General features: G+C 38.2%; 2 protein-coding genes across 6 annotated transcripts in view; both read left to right on the forward strand.

The window, feature by feature from the left end:
• arhgef10 (Rho guanine nucleotide exchange factor (GEF) 10) overlaps window positions 1–6944 on the forward strand; it is an 82952-nt gene extending 76008 nt beyond the window's left edge. For all 5 annotated transcript variants that reach the window (XM_058398502.1, XM_058398504.1, XM_058398503.1 and 2 more), the window contains 2 exons: window positions 2352–2781; window positions 3994–6944. In XM_058398502.1, the coding sequence (XP_058254485.1) occupies window positions 2352–2776 (425 nt within the window). In that variant the 3' untranslated portion in view covers window positions 2777–2781; window positions 3994–6944. The remainder of the gene's footprint in view (window positions 1–2351; window positions 2782–3993) is intronic.
• Window positions 6945–10901: 3957 nt separating this feature from the next.
• Window positions 10902–14948, forward strand: LOC131359002 (kelch repeat and BTB domain-containing protein 11). Its single transcript, XM_058398518.1, has 2 exons — window positions 10902–11348; window positions 12555–14948. The coding sequence occupies exon 2, from the start codon at window positions 12907–12909 to the stop codon at window positions 14935–14937; it is 2031 nt and encodes a 676-aa protein (XP_058254501.1). The 5' UTR covers window positions 10902–11348; window positions 12555–12906; the 3' UTR covers window positions 14938–14948.
• Window positions 14949–20288: the final 5340 nt, after the last annotated feature.

Genomic DNA, 20288 nt, shown 5'->3' on the forward strand with positions numbered 1-20288 from the left:
CTGATGAAAATGGCTTTTTATCAGTTATGTAACGTGGCCCTGATTTGAAGCCCTGGTTAATGCTGTCAGAATCTGGAGCTGACTCTAATCCTCAGCTGCTAGAGTCGTTACTCAAAGCAGACACTCGGCTCACGCTGCGGTTACACTGGAGACCAGAATCACATACAAACCTCAGATTAATCAGTGACACAGTAACACCTGCTCCTGAGGACACTGAGAGGGAGACAGGAGCTACATCATCATCATCATCATCATCAACAACAACAACTGTCACTTTTGGGGAAAAAATGAAAACTTTTACAGAAAAAAACTAATAATGTCTACAAAAAAATTCTCCAACAATTTCCTAATATATCTATCTTTTATTATTATTATTATTATTATTATTATTATTATTACTACTACTTTTATCAACAACAGTAATTGTGTCACTTTTGAAAAAAGTCTACATTTTATGGAAAAAATATTTATTAATATTTAACAGAATTTATCATTTATAATTTGTGTGTAATATTAAAGCAGTAATATGTTATAAATAAATGATTAATAATATTAAATAATATTTTTTCTTATAATCTCTATTTTCTCAGAAATGTAAATTTTTTAGGAAAGAAATATTATTATTAACATAATGTATCATAATATCTTAATATCATAATTTATAATATTCTAACAGTAATATGTTACATCTACATTAAACAACACTTTCACTTTGGTCTTCATACTAGCAGCAGTCTTAAGTATGTTTAAAAGGTGCTTATTATTATTATTATTATTATTATTATTATTATTAACAAGATATGAAAGTGAGATCATCACTACCTGTTAGAGGAAATAGGTTTTTAAAAAACATATAAAAGCAATACAAAAGATTTTCACATTCTAGCTAGCTAAGCATCCTGTATGGTAGCTAGTTATGCTAATGTTATGCTAGCACTCCACAATGAGCACAGTTCGCTAACTTACTGCCTTTAATTGAAATAATATTTTTTTTTTAATGTAATTGTGGATAACAGATGAATCTGGTGTCAGTATTGAGCTGACTTTAAAAAGAAAGGTTTTTTTTTGACCATTGACATGACGTTAATCATCACCTTTCTAACTGTGAAAAGGAAGAAAAATGGATCATTGTTTTAAAAAAAATCCTCACAGCTAGCCGCTAGCGCAAAAAGTCGCCCCTGGATCTGTGCTAATTTCCATCTCACAGTTTTGAAATAAACGAGCAGTTGACCTTCAGCACTGTTGGGGTTAACATGTCTCCGGAGCACATCCTGTAATTATTCATCCCTCTCTGTGGCTGTTTTTTCTAAAAGCAGCCCCTTATTCCTGCTCTGGCTGTGATATTGAGCACTAATAGCGCTAAATGCTTCAGGGTGCGTCGGGGCGGCTGGAGGCTGCCGGCTGCTTCTCTGCAGTTTCTGCTGAAACGGAGTCATTTCACACGCTTTAATTAGGGCTCCGGATGCTGAGAGCGAAATGGAGCTCACCCTGGAGTTAAACTCGGTTTAGTCTGTCAGGATGTCTGCGCTGTAGAGAATGTGCGCTGGAACATGTGCACATTAAAGAAACACGGATACGCTTCATCTCTAAACCAGATCTAATAGGCGTCTCTTAAACCAGAGATAAACTTCCTTCCACAGTCCAGAGCCAGTTCTCTGCAGTCATATGGCTATAATTACGCTGTTGTAGATATTGTCACGTGTGTGTGTGTGTGTGTGTGTGTGTGCGCCTAGATATCACTAAGATTCCAGTTTCGTAAAAGCTTATAAACAAACACGTTCAGAAAATCATATCCCAGACCACGCCCACTATGAAGAGAGGAAACCCCGCCCCCTGTCACTTTTCACTGATGAACACTAGTTTGGATTTGATGTGCATTTCTAAACCTAAAACAATCAACATGGCTTATGCAGAGATTTCGTTTATTGTAGGACTCCCAACTCACGTGCGAAGCTGTAACGTTAACTCGCTAACTCATTTCCAAAAAATTTGTTACGCGTCCTTTCTGGATTCTGGACTCTGATTGGTCAGAAGGTGTTGATTAGTTTTCTATAACAGCAGCTCTGACAGTAGTGCAGTGGCACCTCACAGGTGTATGTTAACACGCTCGCTCGGATACGTTATGGTTTCTATAGCAACGGCTATAACTGTAAATGGATACATTCCAAATTGCGGTGATACAAGAGGAATAAAACACTTCATGCTGTTACTGGAAAAGGGTTAAACACCATTTGTTGATTTAATAAATTAGCTGCTATCATTTGAAAAAAACCTGAGAAACAGTAGATATTGTTTAAAATGAACAGGAAAATATACGTCAAACTAACGTGTCTGCTCTGGTCACTCCACAGGACGAGGTATGGTGTCCTTCCACGCTCACCACAGCCCTGTAAAGTTCCTCATCATGGCGTCTCCCGTACAGAACACCATTCCCAGCATCAGCGACTCTCCCGGTCAGCATGCTCCTGCTCCGGAAGAGGACGGAGCTCCCGAAGGAGACGGCGTCCACCCAATCCCAATCCGCCAGGACTCGCTCTCGTCCTCCCGCAGCTCCCTGGAGCACGGCCCAGAGGACGGCGCCATCTACGACCTCCTCAGTGACCCAGCGCTCTCCCAGAACACCAAGCGCAACACGCAGCGGTCGAACCTCAGCTCGGTGCTGGTGCTGTCCGGCGGCTCGGGCCACAGAAAAATCAACAGGAAGAGCAAAGCGGCGCGACACGAAGAAAACATGCCCACGGTCATGGTGTGGCAGATCCCTGTGTCTGATGCGTGAGACAGGTAAAGAGTCAAGAGCAGTTAAAGCAGTGCTGACACTTTTTAAATCAAATACTACAACTAATACTAGTACTACTAGTACCATTACTAATACTATTTATACTACTACTGATACTATTTTTAGTAGTATTATTGCTACTACCAATACTAGTACTACTTTAACTATGACCACCAATATTACTACTAATATTACTAGTACTACTGATGCTACTACTATTACTACTACCAATACTAATACTGTGTACTACTACTACTACTAATACTAGTACTGCTATTAGTATGACCACCAATATTACTACTGATAATACTAGTACTACTACTGCTACCAATATTACTACTACTTTAACTGTGACCACCAATATTTCTACTACAACTACTACTACTATTAATACTAATACTATTTGTACTATTACTGCTACCAATGCTAGTACTACTATTAGTGTGACCACCAATATTACTACTACTAATTCTAGTACTACTACCAATATTATTATTTGTACTACTACTACTACCAATACTAGTACTACTACTGTCACCAATGCTAGTACTACTATTAGTATGACCACCAATATTACTACTACCAATACTAGTACTACTACTACCAATACTAATACTATTTGTACTACTATTACTACCAATACTAGTACTACTACTGTCACCAATACTAGTACTACTATTAGTATGACCACCAATATTATTACTACCAATACTAGTACTACTACTACCAATACTAATACTATTTGTACTACTATTACTACCAATACTAGTACTACTACTGTCACCAATACTAGTACTACTATTAGTATGACCACCAATATTACTACTACCAATACTAGTACTACTACTACCAATACTAATACTATTTGTACTACTATTACTACCAATACTAGTACTGCTACTATTACTACCAATACTAATACTATTTGTACTACTATTACTACCAATACTAGCACTGCTACTATTACTACCAATACTAATACTATTTGTACTATTACTACCATTACTAGTGCTGCTACTACTACTACCACCAATACGAATACTGCTGCTACCACTACCAATACTAATACTATGTGTACTAGTACTGCTACCAATACTAGTACTGCTATTAGTATGACCACCAATATTACTACTACTAATACTGCTACTAATACTACCAACAACATTGGTATATAAAGTACTTGCAGTGTTCATTTCTGCTCTGTTCTTTCCCTCCAGGATGATGATGAGTATGATGATGATGAAGAAGAGGAGGATGAGGAGGAGGATGATATTTCATGGCCTGATGTAATCCCTGTGTGTTTCGGAGACGCTCCCCTCCTCCGTACGCGTCTTCAGGCTCTACAGCATGGTGTTAACTCTGACAGAAAGGGAAACAGAAAGAGGACGAGCTGAACGATCGAACCCTCTGCTCACTCCAGCACCGTGTGTGTGTGTCACCAGTTTGGGTCACCAGTGGGATCTGGTGTGATAACAGACTCTTAATGGACGACTTACTTGAAACGGCTCTTCATGGGAATTTAAGTCACCGCAACGCCACTCAACTCTTCTTTTTTTGTTGTTTTTTGAAGCCTGTGCTAACTGAAGTAACACTGCTAATGCAAAGGTTTCTATTCCTCTTCAGCTGCTGTGTGCTTAAAATTCTTAATTTCACTTGATTTTTTTATAGAAAAACACCCTGAAATATTTTACCCTTGTAGTCTAAAAAAATCGGAATATTTAGGTTCTTAGGTTTGTGATGAGTTTAATTTTGGTTCCTATGGGAAGCGAAGTTTACTGAAGACGACGTGATGCAAAGAAAATCGGAACGTTTTGCTGTTAATAGGCAAATCTCCCATCCGATTTTTAGTGCCTTTCTGTTGTAGCAAATGCTTTTTAAAAAATAAATAAATAAATAATAATAAATAAAAATTATAAAATTTGCTGCCTCGAGTCATAGAGAAAAAAAGAAGGAAAAAAAGTTCCTTGGATGGAAATGTAGCTATCGTCACGTCTGTAAAATGACAACCAAAAAAAAAAAACAAAAAAACTAAAGAAATATACCAAAAACTATTTAAAACACGTTGCCTTCTTACCAAATAAATAAATAAAAATTGGGGTGAAATTATATTTCTTCACTGATTCTCTCAGCACCTCCCCTTTTTTCTTTTTCTTTTTTTTTTTTAAGGAAAAAATCCCGGATGGAATTCCTGGCTGGCCAGAATTCCGACTCCATAATAAAATAAACATGGACTGGATGGATTTTATTCGACACCAGAGGGGTGTTTTTATTTCATTCAGATTAAATGAATTCAGCCACATTTGGGTGTTTGATACGGCGGGTGAAGAAAAGGAAGCTTTATAAGAAGTCAGTATCTGTTTCTACTGTTTTTTTTGTGTGTTTTGGTTTTAACAGATCTTAATAATTATGCCACTTTTGTTTCCTAACATGTAATAATCCTGTTTTACTGAAAAATTTGGATTTTGTTTTGTTTGTTCACTCTGTAGTAGTTGCAGACGGATGGGGAGACGACTCGTCTGAAATGGAAAATGTCTGGGACTTTACCTTCACACTAGCGAGTCACTGTTGATGTTTGTGGGCGTGGCCTGTACAGTTTTTTTTTACAAGAATAATGAACTAACCTGCTAATCAGAGTGATTAAAAAAAATCTAATGCTAAAAAAAAATGATTTAATTGTGATTTATACATGAAGCTAATCCGTATACGTTACGTGCTAATCGTTTGATTTGAATGCTAGTTCCCAGATTAGGATTAAATTAGCAAAGGAAACACAGATACAGATACTTACCAAGAATACTTGCCTTCATTTTTGTCTCTAAACACAGGAATGAGTATATATATAGTAGTAGCAGTATAGCAGTATATATATACTGCTGATATAATAATAATAAATAACTTTATTATTTAACATTTTAATGTTATTGAAAAATTATAAATAAAATAAATAAAGAAAAAAAATTATCAGTGTTTGACAATAAAATTCACAAAGTACCAGCAGTATAAAATTATCGAAAAAATTTTCTATTTGTGCTGTTTTGAAAAAAAAAAAAAAAGTGAAAGTCTTCTGGATGTTTCCATCCAATTGGACTTTTTTTTTATTTTAAAATAAAGATATCTTTAGTTGGAAATGTAGCTAGGGAGATAAAAAGGAAAGTCTATAAAAATTTGTTTTAAAAAATCTGTTTTTTAAATTTCTAGATCTAAGTACAATACAATTTTTATTATTTATAAAAAATCACAAATTAGTGTAGATTGAGTACAAAAATTCGGCATCAAATCAGATGCATCCAGTTTTCAGTTGAATATCTTATATATCAAATTTAAATTTTTAAGTAGATGTTTTTATATAAATTTATATCAGACATCAGAAAAAAAAACTACTTTGTTGTTTTTATTCTATTTTTTGTGTAAATTATATGCAATAATTAATTGCGGGTAGAATTGAAAGTTTTTGAGCGTTGAACTGAGCGTTCGGAATGTTTAACTCAAGAAGAATTCCAGAAGATCTCGATTGAAACATCGAAAACCATCTACCGCTTTGTCACTCGCTAGTGTGAAGGTAGAGTGAGGCACGTTTCATGATCCCGAGGAGTTTGAAGGGAATTAAACGTGGATGTCGAAAAGGGTCAGAGTTGTATTAAACCAAAAAGAGGGAAATGTGAAGCTCTATCACTCCTGTAGTTCTCATTTTCTCCTCATTCGTCTGATGGCACTGAAGTCTTGTGATGTGTAACAGCAAGTTTTGTTTTTTTTTCTCAACAGAATTTCACTCGCACTAATCTCGATTTAGGTTCATTATAGGATTAGCTTAGCTTTATTCACTCCAGTGGCATCAAAACATGTTAAACTTCTATTCAGAGTCATTTAAAAACCCTGATTTTTCGATTTTCCTTTTCATCGTTTTATTCTGTCTGGAGCGAGTTTGTATTTTTTGCATAACGGATTTGAACGAGCTGTTGCCCGGAGCGCATGAAGTAACGATCGTAAAGTAAAGAAGCGGCTTGTAATTACAGCTTGTGAAGTACGGCTCTACTCGCCTCCTTCTCCTCTGTGAGTCAGACGAAAGCTTGTCTTTGATGCTGACAAAACAAGACCTGTGTACCGTTATGTGTTAAAGATATATTGTGACGCATTAATAAGTAAAGGTCTGTGTTTTGACTTAAAGAGACCAGGTGTGGTGTTTGTGTTTCTGCTTCATGGATGTGTGGCGTTGTGATAAACAAACTTCCTGCACTCATTTATATTATGTGAGCTGAAGACACAGATCAGGCATAACATTATGACCACCTGCTTAATATTGTGTTGGTCCTCCTTTTGCTGCCAAAACAGCCCTGACCCATCGAGTCCACTGGATCCCTGAAGGTTTGCTGTGGTATCAAGATGTTAGCAGCAGATCCTTTAAGTATTTAAAGGATACTTACAGGACTTAAATGATACTTTTGATAGATACTGACCACTGCAGACCGGGAACACCCCACAAGAGATGCAGTTTTGGAGATGCTCTGATCCAGCGGTCTAGCCATCACAATTTGGCCCTTCATCAAACTCGCTCAAATCCTTACACTTGTCCATTTTTCCTGCTTCTAACACATCAACTTTGAGGACAAAATGTTGACTTGCTGCCTAATATATCCCACCCACTAACAGGTGCCATGACGAGATCATCAGTCTTATTCACGTCACCTCTCACTGGTCATAATGTTATACCTGATCGGTGTATTTATAGTTTATATATTTGGTTTGTAATTTATTATTTGACTAGACTAGAAAAGGACCAAACATGGAGCCCTGAGGAACACCTTTTAACTTCAGGCTTTAAGCAAAAGTTACATAAATGGTGTTTATAATAACTCTTGCTACGTATGAAATACGACCAAATACGCAAACAGAAAGGTAAAGTAGCTCAACTGTCTTTTATGATGTACCTATGTCACGTAAATTAGTATAGCATTACTTAGTCATTATTCATTCAAATAGCCATGTTGTGACTGAAAGGTCCATTGGTATGAAAACAATTATATTTTCATGTCAAGAGTTTAAGTGATGGATTAAAATGTAAATTTTTTTAGTGCTTTGAAAAGGGGAAAAAAACAATTCCCACTCAAGCTAAGCAAATAACACATCGAATAATTCACTCCGAGGTCAGATGCACCAGGGCTTCTGTTTTGTTAGTGTAGAAATAACTTCTCAGCCTCGCTGTGTGAACAGCTGATGTCTGTATTAGTCAGTCCCTGCAGAGACCCAGCCGTCTGGGCATGCGTGTTGTCGAGGCTTTTCCCCTGGCATTTCATTTACTTAAACGCTGTAAGTGTCCTGAAAATACACCAGAGAGAGTGGAACAGCTGTCCGCTTTAATAATCCCCAGGTTAACTGTGTACATCTTGTGTGCTTGCGGTTAGCTGAACCGAACGGAGGTGGGGGGGAGGGGGGAGCATCACTGGGGTTCCTACTAGAGAAAGAGAGTCCATGAAGAGCTTGTACTTTTGCGTGACTAAAAGAAAATGAAAGCAAGTATGGCCATGCAGAACAAGAAAAAACAAAACAGATGATGTATAAGCATAACTCTACACCCAGTGTACACATAATGGTCATGTGACCTACTAATGACTATAATAAAACCACAAATTATCCAGTTTTTATTAATGAGATCATACAAATTGATCATTATTACTAGACACATTTAGCAATCCTGTCTGAATAGCCCTACAGGAATGCTACAGATTGTTCTCTTGCACAATCACCTCGACCCGTGCTGTACTCCTACACAGCCGGGACCTGCTTTCTGCTTATTCACTATAAACTATAAACACAACATCTTTACAGCAAGGTACTGCAAGTCACCAGGCTGATCACGATCATTCAGCAGCTACTGTGCAGGATCATGGTCTAGGCTGGAACCATGTTTGGTTGTTTTTTTCCCCATCACTGCATTCAGTACAGACAGGAAGCTGTCATTTTGTCTGATCCTAGGGATTATTTGCTGAACAAACCTGTCTTGTGTATTGTAAGTACATATTTAGCTGTAGAGATGTGTGCAGGAACGCCTCACCTACAGGCTGTCGTGCTTCTGCTGGAAATGTGGAAAGCCAAAGGTGTCAAATGACTTCGAAATGCTTGCATCTACAGGTCATTTTTACCTGTACAAAAAATTAATTACGAAATATAATCCGGGAGCTTTATATGAATACATTATGAGTACTCTAACAATTTGATACGATTTTCTGATGAGATTTAATTGGATTTTAATCTATACGACCGTCTACCTAACTTGTTACTTCTTATGTAAGGTACGAACAATCTCTCCAACATATGGTACAGGTTACTAAATAAAGTCACTCCACTAAACATAATCAAGACACCTCTTTCACTGACTAATTAGAAACGTTGCCCCCCTGATTATTTTCTCACTTATCTGGCGAGCTGAAAAGTGTGTGACCTCACTATGTACTTTACTGAAAAGTTTGAAGAAGATGAAGTCTGACTGCAGCACTTTTACAGTCACTTCCTGTATGTTTCTATGTAAAAACCTGAGCTGGAGATTAAGAAAGAAAAAAACTAAACAAAAAGCAAAACCTAAAAACACACAAACATCTCCATTTTTTTGCCTCAAGTAATTACTCGTAGGCTTCAGTGCAGAGGAGGATGCAAAGGTAAATGACTTAGTTTTGGTTTAGGAAAGCTACACAAAATAACTGACCTCAGTTTTACTTTGCATCAGTATTTGGGATCCTCATGTTCTTCCTGAAACTCAAGACAACATGCAAACTGTAGAATGACATTCAAGAGGGTTTCAATTTGAAGAAAAAATTTTCTTCTTTTTGTAGTCGCTTCAAGTATTAAAACAAAAGTTTTGAAAAAGACCTAGCTCTACGTTCTAGGTTGCTAAACAGCTAGCATCTTATGTAACAGGTGTCATCTTTCCAATCATTGAAATCGAACTTATTTTTAACTTCATTTAACAAAAATAAAGTGTAATTTTACAGTTTGGGTTTAATTTGTGTGTCCTCTTGATATTTCATTCAGAAATAAGTACAGATAAAACACAGTTGAGTTATTTTACAGTATTTTACTTCACACAAGTCTACATAGTTGCATTTTGCATTAATGTGTAAATTCACAGAGACAAATCTGGTCCTTTATCAGGCTTGGTCTGTGTTTTAAAATGCCACCTGGCTTATTGGAGATGTGTGGAGATGTACAGATATTAGAATGTACGTCTGGATTCAGGACAAATAAGAAATTTAAGATCACATAGACACTGAGTGGACAACCTGGATAACCATAATCCAACCCTGAAAGAGTTCTACAATCTAAAAAAAAACAAAAACAAACTTTAAATATAAGCCAGAGAACATGCAGGTTGAGTTTAAAAAGCCATCTTTACCATTAAAAAACAAGAAAGTCTACTCACTCACTCTTTATGTAATGTACACATATTATTTTGCATATGTAGGGACGTGGTGGCTCAGTGGTCAAGGTGCTGGGTCACTGATCAGAAGGTCGGGGTTCAAGCTTCCAAGCTATCAATGTTGGGCCCTTGAGCAAGGCCCTTAACCCCACCTGCTCCTGGGGCACCATACCATGGCTTGACCCTACACTCTGACTCCAGCTTCGTAATAGGCTGGGATATGCGAGAACTGGGGCAATTGTAGTTCAAGTGGTTATGGCTCTGTGTTGTTGACCGGAAGATCAGGGTTCAAGCTGTTGGGCCCTTGAGCAAGGGCCCCAACCCACCCTGCTCTAGGGGCACTGCATCATAGCTGACCCTGCACTCTGATCCCACCCTCCAAGGATGGGATCATGTGAAGAAAGAATTTCACTCTGCAGTAATGTTTGTGACAAATAAAGACAACTCAACTTAATGTTGGTTTTGTGGAGTGACCAGAGATCTACACATTGGTTCATGCATATTAGAGTGTGTGTGTGTGTGTGTGTGTGTGTGTGGTGGTAGATCGGCACCTTAGGGTCCTTAGGTTCTCTTCCAGGGGTGCAGAGTGTGACCAGAGTTTACTAAACACTGGGGAAATTTTAAGACGTTGTGTCGCTCTTTGACGTCCATAGTTTTTTTTTTTAAATCGTTTTTGACCCTAATGGCTTTCCACACTAAGTGTCACAGCGCGCTGGTGTAGAGTGCTGGATCAGATTTGTGTGTTGGATTGGATTTGGTGTGTAGGGTTAACACAAAAAAAGGGGTGCGGTTTCATCCAGAACTCCCCTTATAGCGTACAGAGCAACCAAAATACAATCAGGAGTGCTGTTGCATTTCGGACACACAGGAGGATATTTAATTCAGAAATCCAACCCGTGTGTGTGTGTGTGTGTGGGCTGAGAAGATTTACAAGTCCAGCAACCGAACGGAGAGGTTTTAATGGCGAGGAATGACACGGATGAAGATGTAACAGGTAACAAGAAGACAGAAACAGGCGACTGATGGATCATTGATCAGTGATTGATTGATTGATGCTGGAGGAATTGAGATACATCATAAACAAGCACCTGGACGCGAGATCACCTGCGGCTGGGGGTCTTATATAACCAGAATTAGTGCAGGAAATCAAATCCGGTTTAATACGTAAGTACTTATTGTCTGCATTGTGCTGTAAAGAAACCCAATGTGTTCCTGCTCTGAAGATCTGATTTATTTCCTCGATCAGACTAATGGCATTCACGTCTAATTTTCCGGTCTAGAAAACAGTCATTTTAATGCCTCCCTCTCTCTCTCTCTCTCTCTCTCTCTCTCCACACACACACACACACACACACACATCTCTCTCTCTCTTTTTTTACATATCTCCCTTTATTATCTCGCTTCAATCTGCGCATGCTCCGAAAACATCTTAAGAGGACACGGCTGTCGTCGATAATAGATAGAGTCGACTCTTTGAACCGAATCTTTTTACGTGAAAACTATGAGCCGACTCGTATTTCCATTCGAGAGTCGATCCTTTTACGTGAGAGAGAACTGGGAGCCGATTCGTATTTCCATTCGAGAGTCGGTTTCGCCTTTTGTTTGTTTGTTTGTTTGTTTTTCTTTCTTCTTTTTCTTTTCTTTTAAATCTTGAAAAGTGGAGATGTACACATTTATCACTTGGCTCTGACACTCTGAATCCATAAAGTATCTAATAGGAGTTGCTTGAGTCGTCATAATTATTCAGAAGTCGTCTCTGAACACAGGAATGCTGTCAAACACTCCACTCAGCACTCCACTTTTTCTTTTGCTTTATTGGTTTAATTGACTGCGTTCACTGTGATATCATGAGGGGAAAATAATGTAAAAATAATCTCGTTTAAATAATAGCTGATGCAAATATATATATTGCGTCTTTCAGATTTATTCAAATTCATCTGAATAGATTTTGAATAAAAAACAAATGCAATGCAAAGTGTACTGCTATTTCAATCTTTACTAAATCAAGCTCTTTTTGTTCAACATCATGTTTAAACACTCTCTGGTCTAACAATATTGATCGTTGTTAAGGTTTATCGCTGAGCCGAGTTGAGCCGAGTGCACTGACTCATTGAAAAGAGTCAAATAGCGGTGATTGAATCTGTTCACCCTTTCTATGCTAAATGGTCACCAGGTCTGGGATATAACATGCATAAGGGGGAATGTTTGAAAAATCAAGACAATAATTTTTGCCTACTGGTAATACTGAGTAATGGCATCCTCGCCAGGAGGTTTGTGGGTTGCACAGCCATCACATTTTACTGTGGAGGTCATGAGTATCTGTGAAAAGCAAAATAAATGTTATAAATAACTGCACTGGTTGTGTTGCAGGTTTGAAGCCAGACTGTCTACCAGATGAACGAAGGAAGGATGCAAGGGTGACCCAGAGGACTTTCTTTCACTTGTTATTGACTAGCTGGAAATGACACAGTCTAATAAGGACTTCAGAAATCAAGAGAAGCACACAGCTCTGCTGAGGCAGTCCCATTAGGATCTGTCAAGCAATGCTGCCTCGGAAAAACGTACAGCTCAATTCGAGTAATTAACGGATGTCAGTCAGCCTGAGAAGTCAGAATGACATTACCAGAGTCAGCAAAGGATGACCATTGCTAAATTCTGACACAACGCTTTTCTTTTTTTTTTTTTTTTGACTTTTGTCCTTTCACTGTGCACTTAAAAAAAGATGAATAACATGTTCACCATAAAAGCAGATGTCATATTTCACGCTGCGGCTCACGAAGACTCGGAGCAGTCGGTCATTACCAAAGGGACTGACGCGGTTATTCCAAGAGAAGTTAGTGCTTGTGTTTCCGAGACAGGAATACTGCAAAGATCCTGGGACAATGCGGAATCTGGAAATGTACCAGAGACTTCTAATCTTGGAAAGCGCTGCTTAGGGGCGGGAGACTATCTGCAAGATGGAAACTCCAGTGACAGCGGGTTTCAGGATCACATTCAACCAGTGGATGCTAGCGTTAAGAAGCAGGGCGAGTCCTTGAGCAAAAATGGAGTAAAAGAGGAGGCGAATGGAGCCACAGCTGAGAGACCTTTACTTGGCCTGAGGTCAGAAACCAGAGGGGAAATGGCTAAATCTTATGTTTATGAGACCGAAGTCATGAGGAGTCCAAGCGTCATCAGTAACGTGTCCTCTCTTTCACAGGACTCTTTTTCTGACTTGAAGGAAAGCAGATCATTGGAACAATCACTGGGAAATTTATGTTCATTACCAGGAGCTCCACACGGACACTTTACAAACGAGTCAGTACATGACATAAAGCACAGCGATAACGGGGTAAAAAATTCCGTCTCTCTCAGAGAGAAGCCTGATTTAGTCATTGAAGTAGGCAGGCAGAAGGTCCAAGTACATAAATCAGTGCTAGCTGAAAAAAGTGACTATTTCAAAGCCAGGCTTTCTCGAGACATTCTGAAAGTGAAAGGTGTAAGCTACAAAACGTTATCTGTCCTGATAGATTATGTTTATACCTCCAACATGAATGTGAACAAGGATAACGTTGTGGATGTTGTCACCGGTGCGAAAATCCTACAGATCCCCTGTGCAGTTCAGGCGGCAGTCGATGCCATGTCTTCCCAGCTCACAACACAGAACTGCTACGAGATTCTGACCATCGCTAAAAAACAACGACTAAGCGAACTGAAGGAGGCGGCGTACCGTTTCATAAGCGACAACTTCCTACAGGTACTGAAAGATCCCGCTGTTTACGGGCGTCTCACAGGCTCCGAGCGGGACCTGGTTTTGAGAAACCGTATGGAGGGACGCAAGTGCCTGATGGTGGCTGAGATCAATGACGTTTTTGAGAGAGTGGGCAGCAGGCCCCCTAGCAGAGGCAACAGCAGGCCACAGAGCCCTCTATCTGTCGCCTCGTTTGAGGACAACCACATGATCTACTACTACAATGAGAATACCAAGGACTGGCACACGTTGACCATAATGCCTGAGGATATTAACACCAAAGGCTGTGGCATCTGTTCCATGTATAACTACCTGTTTGTTGCAGGTGGCATCCGAGGATATGGGGAGAAAGGAAAGGCGTCGGACAAAGTGTTCTGCTACAATCCCATAACAGACCGCTGGAGCGAGATACGACCTATGAACCAAGCGAGGTCCCAACTCAAATTGGTGTCCATGGATGGCTTTTTGTATGCCATTGGTGGGGAATGTCTCTTCACTGTGGAGAAGTATGACCCTCGTATGGACCGTTGGACGACTGTGGCTCCGCTACCCAAAGGAGCATTTGCAGTTGCCCATGAGGCTACCACCTGCAACGGAGAGCTGTACGTATCGGGAGGAACTCTGTTCTACCGCCTCTTGAAGTATGACCCCAAAAGGGACGAGTGGCAAGAATGTCCATACAACAACAGCAGGAAGAAATCCACCGACATGGTTGCTCTGAAGAGCTTCATCTACAGGTTCGATGTGAACCGTGAGCAAGGCATCAACGTGTTTAAGTACAACACCATCGTCAAGATGTGGCACGACTGTGCCTCCTATCAGCAAGGGAGCCCACTACCGTTCAGGTGTGCTGTGATCGGAAACTGTATCTACTGCGTGAACAAGACCCAGACTCTGCAGTTTATTGTGGAGGAAGAAGGGGCTCGATTTGCAGAGGAACCTCTGAAAGCTCCCATGGAGGCTAAAGGAGTGTTATTCCCATTCATCCTGACCTTGCCAGACAGGAGTGATCGAAATGTGTGAGTCTTCATGGAGTAGAAATGTATAACAAGCATGGTCAACGATTGTGGGAAAAATAAGAAAGCTTTATTTTTTGCCCAGTTCAACTGCTCGTAACTGGAATGTGTCTTTCTTGCATGGTGGATGAACATCCATGGGACGCCTTAAAAGGACAACTCTTTTCTTTTAATATTGTGGCACAGTGGCATTACTTATATATGTGTGTGTGTGTGTATATAGAAAACCTGGATGCATTTGTTTTGTGCACTTTTGTACTGGACAGAAATGATTCTGGAAGCAGCAAAATCAGATTTAACCAATTGCCACAAAAAGCACAACAAAAATCTAACTGCAAAAAATATAGCAGTGTTAAGTAGAATTAATTTTATTAAACCAGAGTTATTTTAACACTATCAAATAAGAAAGTATAGCACAGAAAATGACAAATATAACAAAAATATTTAGTTGAACCTTTGAGCACATGCCTTTGACTTGAAGCAAAGCCATCGATGGAGGACTGGTTACGCTGAGGTAACTTGGCTGTTTAAGAGCACAAAGCACTTGACTGTTCTCTTACTTTGGCAGCACTCAGTAAGGATACAGGATTAACACTGATTGTATGCATCTAAGTCATTTTGAATAACTTTTAATTTGATACTAATAAGGGCTTGACAAACAGCAGGTGACCTGGGAATCAAGCCAGTGATCTGAATTATAATAATGTGTGTGTATATTATATATATATATATATATATATATATATGTATATGTATATGTATATGTATATGTATATGTATATGTATATGTATATGTATATGTATATATATATATATATATATATATATATATATATATATATATATATATATATATATATATATATATATATGTATGTTCGACCTTTAGTTCAGTGGCTATTAAAGAGGCTTCTGGGGATTACCCAGGAATCTGTGAAGCATAGTCTAGGGGCTATGGCACAATTTTTTAATTGTTATTACAGTGGTGGAAATCACAATCCACCATTATCAGTGCTAATATATTTATGAATGCATTCTCAAATGGTTTCTTTGACCACTCAACTCCAACTTGTGATGTACATCCAACTGGCTTACGTCTACTGCAGGGATGTCCAATTTTATCTGCAAAGGGCCAGTGTGGGTGCAGATTTTTGTTCCAATCAAGCAGGAGCCAGACCTGATTCCACCTGTTTAATCAACTGATCTTGGCTTTCGATAGACTCAGGTGACGCTTCTGCTCTCTTGGAATGAAAACCTGCACCCACAGAGGCTCTTTGTGAATAGGATTGGACATCCCTGGTCTACTGGATGCACATTTACATTTACAGCATTATCCAGCATTTTATACATCTGAGCACTTGAGGTTATGGGCCTTGCTCAAGGGCCCAATGGTGGCAGCTTAGTGGTCCTAGGATTCAACCTCACAACCCTCCAGTATCTTAACCACTGAGCTACCACATCCCCTATTAAATGTCTATCAAATGTGTCCTGATGGTTCAAAGCCCAGAAACAGCTCCAAATACACTATATTGCCAAAAGTATTGGGACACCCCTCCAAATCATTGAGTTCAGGTGTTGTTTTTCAGGGGTTGGGTTCAGCCCCTTAGTTCCAGTGAAAGGAACTCTTAATGCTTCAGCTTCATACCAAGACATTTTGGACAATTTCATGCTCCCAACTTTGTGGGAACAGTTTGGGGATGACCCCTTCCTGTTCCAACATGACTGCACACCAGTGACCAAAGCAAGGTCCATAAAGACATGGATGAGTGAGTTTGGTGTGGAGGAACTTCACAGAGTCCTGACCTCAACCTCATAGAACACCTTTGGGATGAATTAGAGTGGAGACTGTGAGCCAGACCTTCTCGTCCAACATCAGTGCCTGACCTCACAAATGTACTTCTAAAGGAACGGTCAAAAATTCCCATAAACACACTCCTAAACCTTGTGGAAAGCCTTCCCAGAAGAGTTGAAGCTGTTATCTTCAAAGGGCAGGACAACTCCATATTACATTCATGTGCATGTAAAGGCAGACGTCCCAAAACTTTTGCCAAGGTAGTGTATGTAAAGCCTCAAATAACTAGCCTGAATATTACTGTACACATTTAAATAATGTAGAATATTTAAATTTGGTTCATAAAATTAAAGGCTGAGGACGTCTATGAAATTTATGTTATAGTTAACCCTGAGGTTCAACAAGTTTGAGAACCTTTGCCTTAGTAGTGTAGTGCTGAGAAAATTGCAAAAATAAATCAATTAAAAAACTCCAGATAATAAATACATAACTGAAGCATTGCCAAAGAAGAGCAGAGCTGAGTGTCTCGGTTTGAGGATGAAGCACAATTCTCTGAGCTTTGCTGATTACATCTCATTGTTTGAGAGAAACATGACACTTGTGGAAAAAGAGCCAAATGAACTAAGCCAGCACTTGATGAGTGATGAGCACATGTCATTCTTTTATCAGGATAAATGATTAGATTACAGAAGAATTCCTTCTTCAATGCCGCCTGTTGTTACTGGATTCATACAAGCAAAAATATTTCGCACTTTCTGATGACTTTTTCCGATTTGCAATAAGATGCTAGAGTTAGATGGGAGGTTAATGATATGTGTGTGTATGAGTGTGTGTCTGTGTGTGTGTGTGTGCTGATATTATGGAAGTAAAAACTAATCTCAATCCCAATCTGCTGCTGCTGAAATTTACAAAAATTTAGCATTTTCTGTGAAATTTACAAAATCCTGGAACATTATTTGTAGTGTAACTCACTAATTCCAATAACTGAAGTCTGAAAGGAAATTTGATCTGTCCGTACATTATGATTCATTATTTTTCAGATGTTGTGACCAGTTCGAGTTGAAATAGAGCCTTATAACTCAATGTCACTGCTCTTTCTCGATGTGTGATTATGATTATCCCGAAATAAAAAAGTATTGTGCAAATCTGCCGTGTTGTATGTTATAACTCAGACATATCCCAAAAATGAGCCATGGATTTGAATTAACCCTGGAACTGCTAAGATTTTAACACTTCCTGATTTGTTGCACTCAGTTAATGCCCTCGCTTATGAATTTTCGCCTGAAGAATTGAAATTTTGCAATAAATTTGCATCGGCATACGAAGAATTTTCGGCATACGAACCGAACGCTGACTAGGTCACATAGATGTCTGGGAGCCGTTCACAACTTGTTAGCATCACTGGAAAGCCAAGCGAAGCGAATTTTTTTTCAGTCAGTGAAAGCTGTTTGGAAAGAGTCAACCCACGATACCAACATTGCCTAAATGTTTTGATTGTTTAGATGCAGAAATATGATTATAGTGTTGGAATTTGGGAATATTGCTCATATTTTTGGGCGACTGGAATGGATTATCTGCATGTACATTATTCCTTATGGGAAAATTCGTTTCACAGTACACATTTTCACCTTAAAAACTCGCCTCTAGAACCAGTTAAATTCCTATGCCAAGGTTCCACTGTATATTGAAAGTGATCAGTTTTAGAGAAAACTTCATATGTAACTGAAATTTATCTGAACTTCCTGTGGGCTTGGGCTTATTGTTGTATTGGCATATAAAACATTCAAACTGTAACATGTACCTTTAACACAGTTTAATTATAGATAGATAGATAGATAGATAGATAGATAGATAGATAGATAGATAGATAGACAGGCAGATAGATAGATAGATAGATAGATAGATAGATAGATAGATAGATAGATAGATAGATAGATAGACAGGCAGATAGCAAGATAGATAGATAGATAGATAGATAGATAGATAGATAGATAGACAGGCAGATAGATAGACAGGCAGATAGATAGATAGATAGATAGATAGATAGATAGATAGATAGATAGATAGATAGATAGATAGATAGATAGATAGATAGACAGGCAGATAGCAAGATAGATAGATAGATAGATAGATAGATAGATAGACAGGCAGATAGATAGACAGGCAGATAGATAGATAGATAGATAGATAGATAGATAGATAGATAGATAGATAGATAGATAGATAGATAGATAGATAGATAGATAGACCGGCAGATAGCAAGATAGATAGATAGATAGATAGATAGATAGATAGATAGATAGATAGATAGACAGGCAGATAGCAAGATAGATAGATAGATAGATAGACAGGCAGATAGATAGATAGATAGATAGATAGATAGATAGATAGATAGATAGATAGATAGATAGATAGATAGATAGATAGATAGATAGATAGATAGATAGATAGATAGATAGATAGATAGATAGATAGATAGATAGATAGATAGATAGATAGATAGACAGGCAGATAGCAAGATAGATAGATAGATAGATAGATAGATAGATAGATAGATAGATAGATAGATAGACAGGCAGATAGATAGATAGATAGATAGATAGATAGATAGATAGATAGATAGATAGATAGATAGATAGATAGATAGATAGATAGATAGATAGATAGGCAGATAGATAGATAGATAGATAGATAGATAGATAGATAGATAGATAGAATATGAATTATATATATATAATAAATATTGTTTATACCAAAGTCTATTTGCATGTCATTCTAAATGTATAACAGAAAAAAACCCAAACCCACCTCATTTGTGTATCTTTCTGCAGGATCTGATTCTGATGTTTCTCCTGGCCATTTTATTGATGATAAAATAGAAAATACAAGATGGAAAAGAGAGAGTGGTTATGTGGAAAAGTGGCACTTGAACCAAAAAAAATCAAGAATTAAATGCATTTCAACTCTTGTTTATAAATCTTTGCTAACCAGTTACACAGAAACTTTAATTTAAGATTAATTGCCAGAAAGAGTTATTGTTTAGTTTTTAAGAAGAAAATTAACCTTAAGTAGCTCAGTATAATTGGTTAGACTGGATTTTGCCTTCTGTTTAGGATAAAATAATCTCTCAGGCCCTAAATGGTGCAGGTTTCGTTCTGAACTTTGATGCGCTTTTAATTGGATTAATGGGTTGAACTTTTCTGTGGCAGTTGAACAAATGTGGCTGAGATAAAATGTCTTTGTGTTTATATGTAATATCCCTCTGATCCTCTGATCTCACGTGTGTGTGTAAGAACATTGTTCAGACGCTCATAAATCATGTGTAGGCAGTTTTATTGGCAGTAGGACTGGAAACACAAGCTGTGGATTTCACACACACACACACACACACCTTAAAGTAAATTTAGAGGAAAACCCCCAAAACAATGACCATCTTGTTTAATATCACGTAGTCCTGTATTTCTTTCTCTTTTTTTTAAACAAATGTAAGCATATTTTATCCTTCAAATCAGTGAAAAGAGTCTTATATGTCTTATCTGTAACAACAGAATATAAATAACGATTGT

This window comes from Hemibagrus wyckioides, linkage group LG09 (genome assembly GCF_019097595.1).
Source record: "Hemibagrus wyckioides isolate EC202008001 linkage group LG09, SWU_Hwy_1.0, whole genome shotgun sequence".
Classification (NCBI taxonomy): domain Eukaryota; kingdom Metazoa; phylum Chordata; class Actinopteri; order Siluriformes; family Bagridae; genus Hemibagrus; species Hemibagrus wyckioides.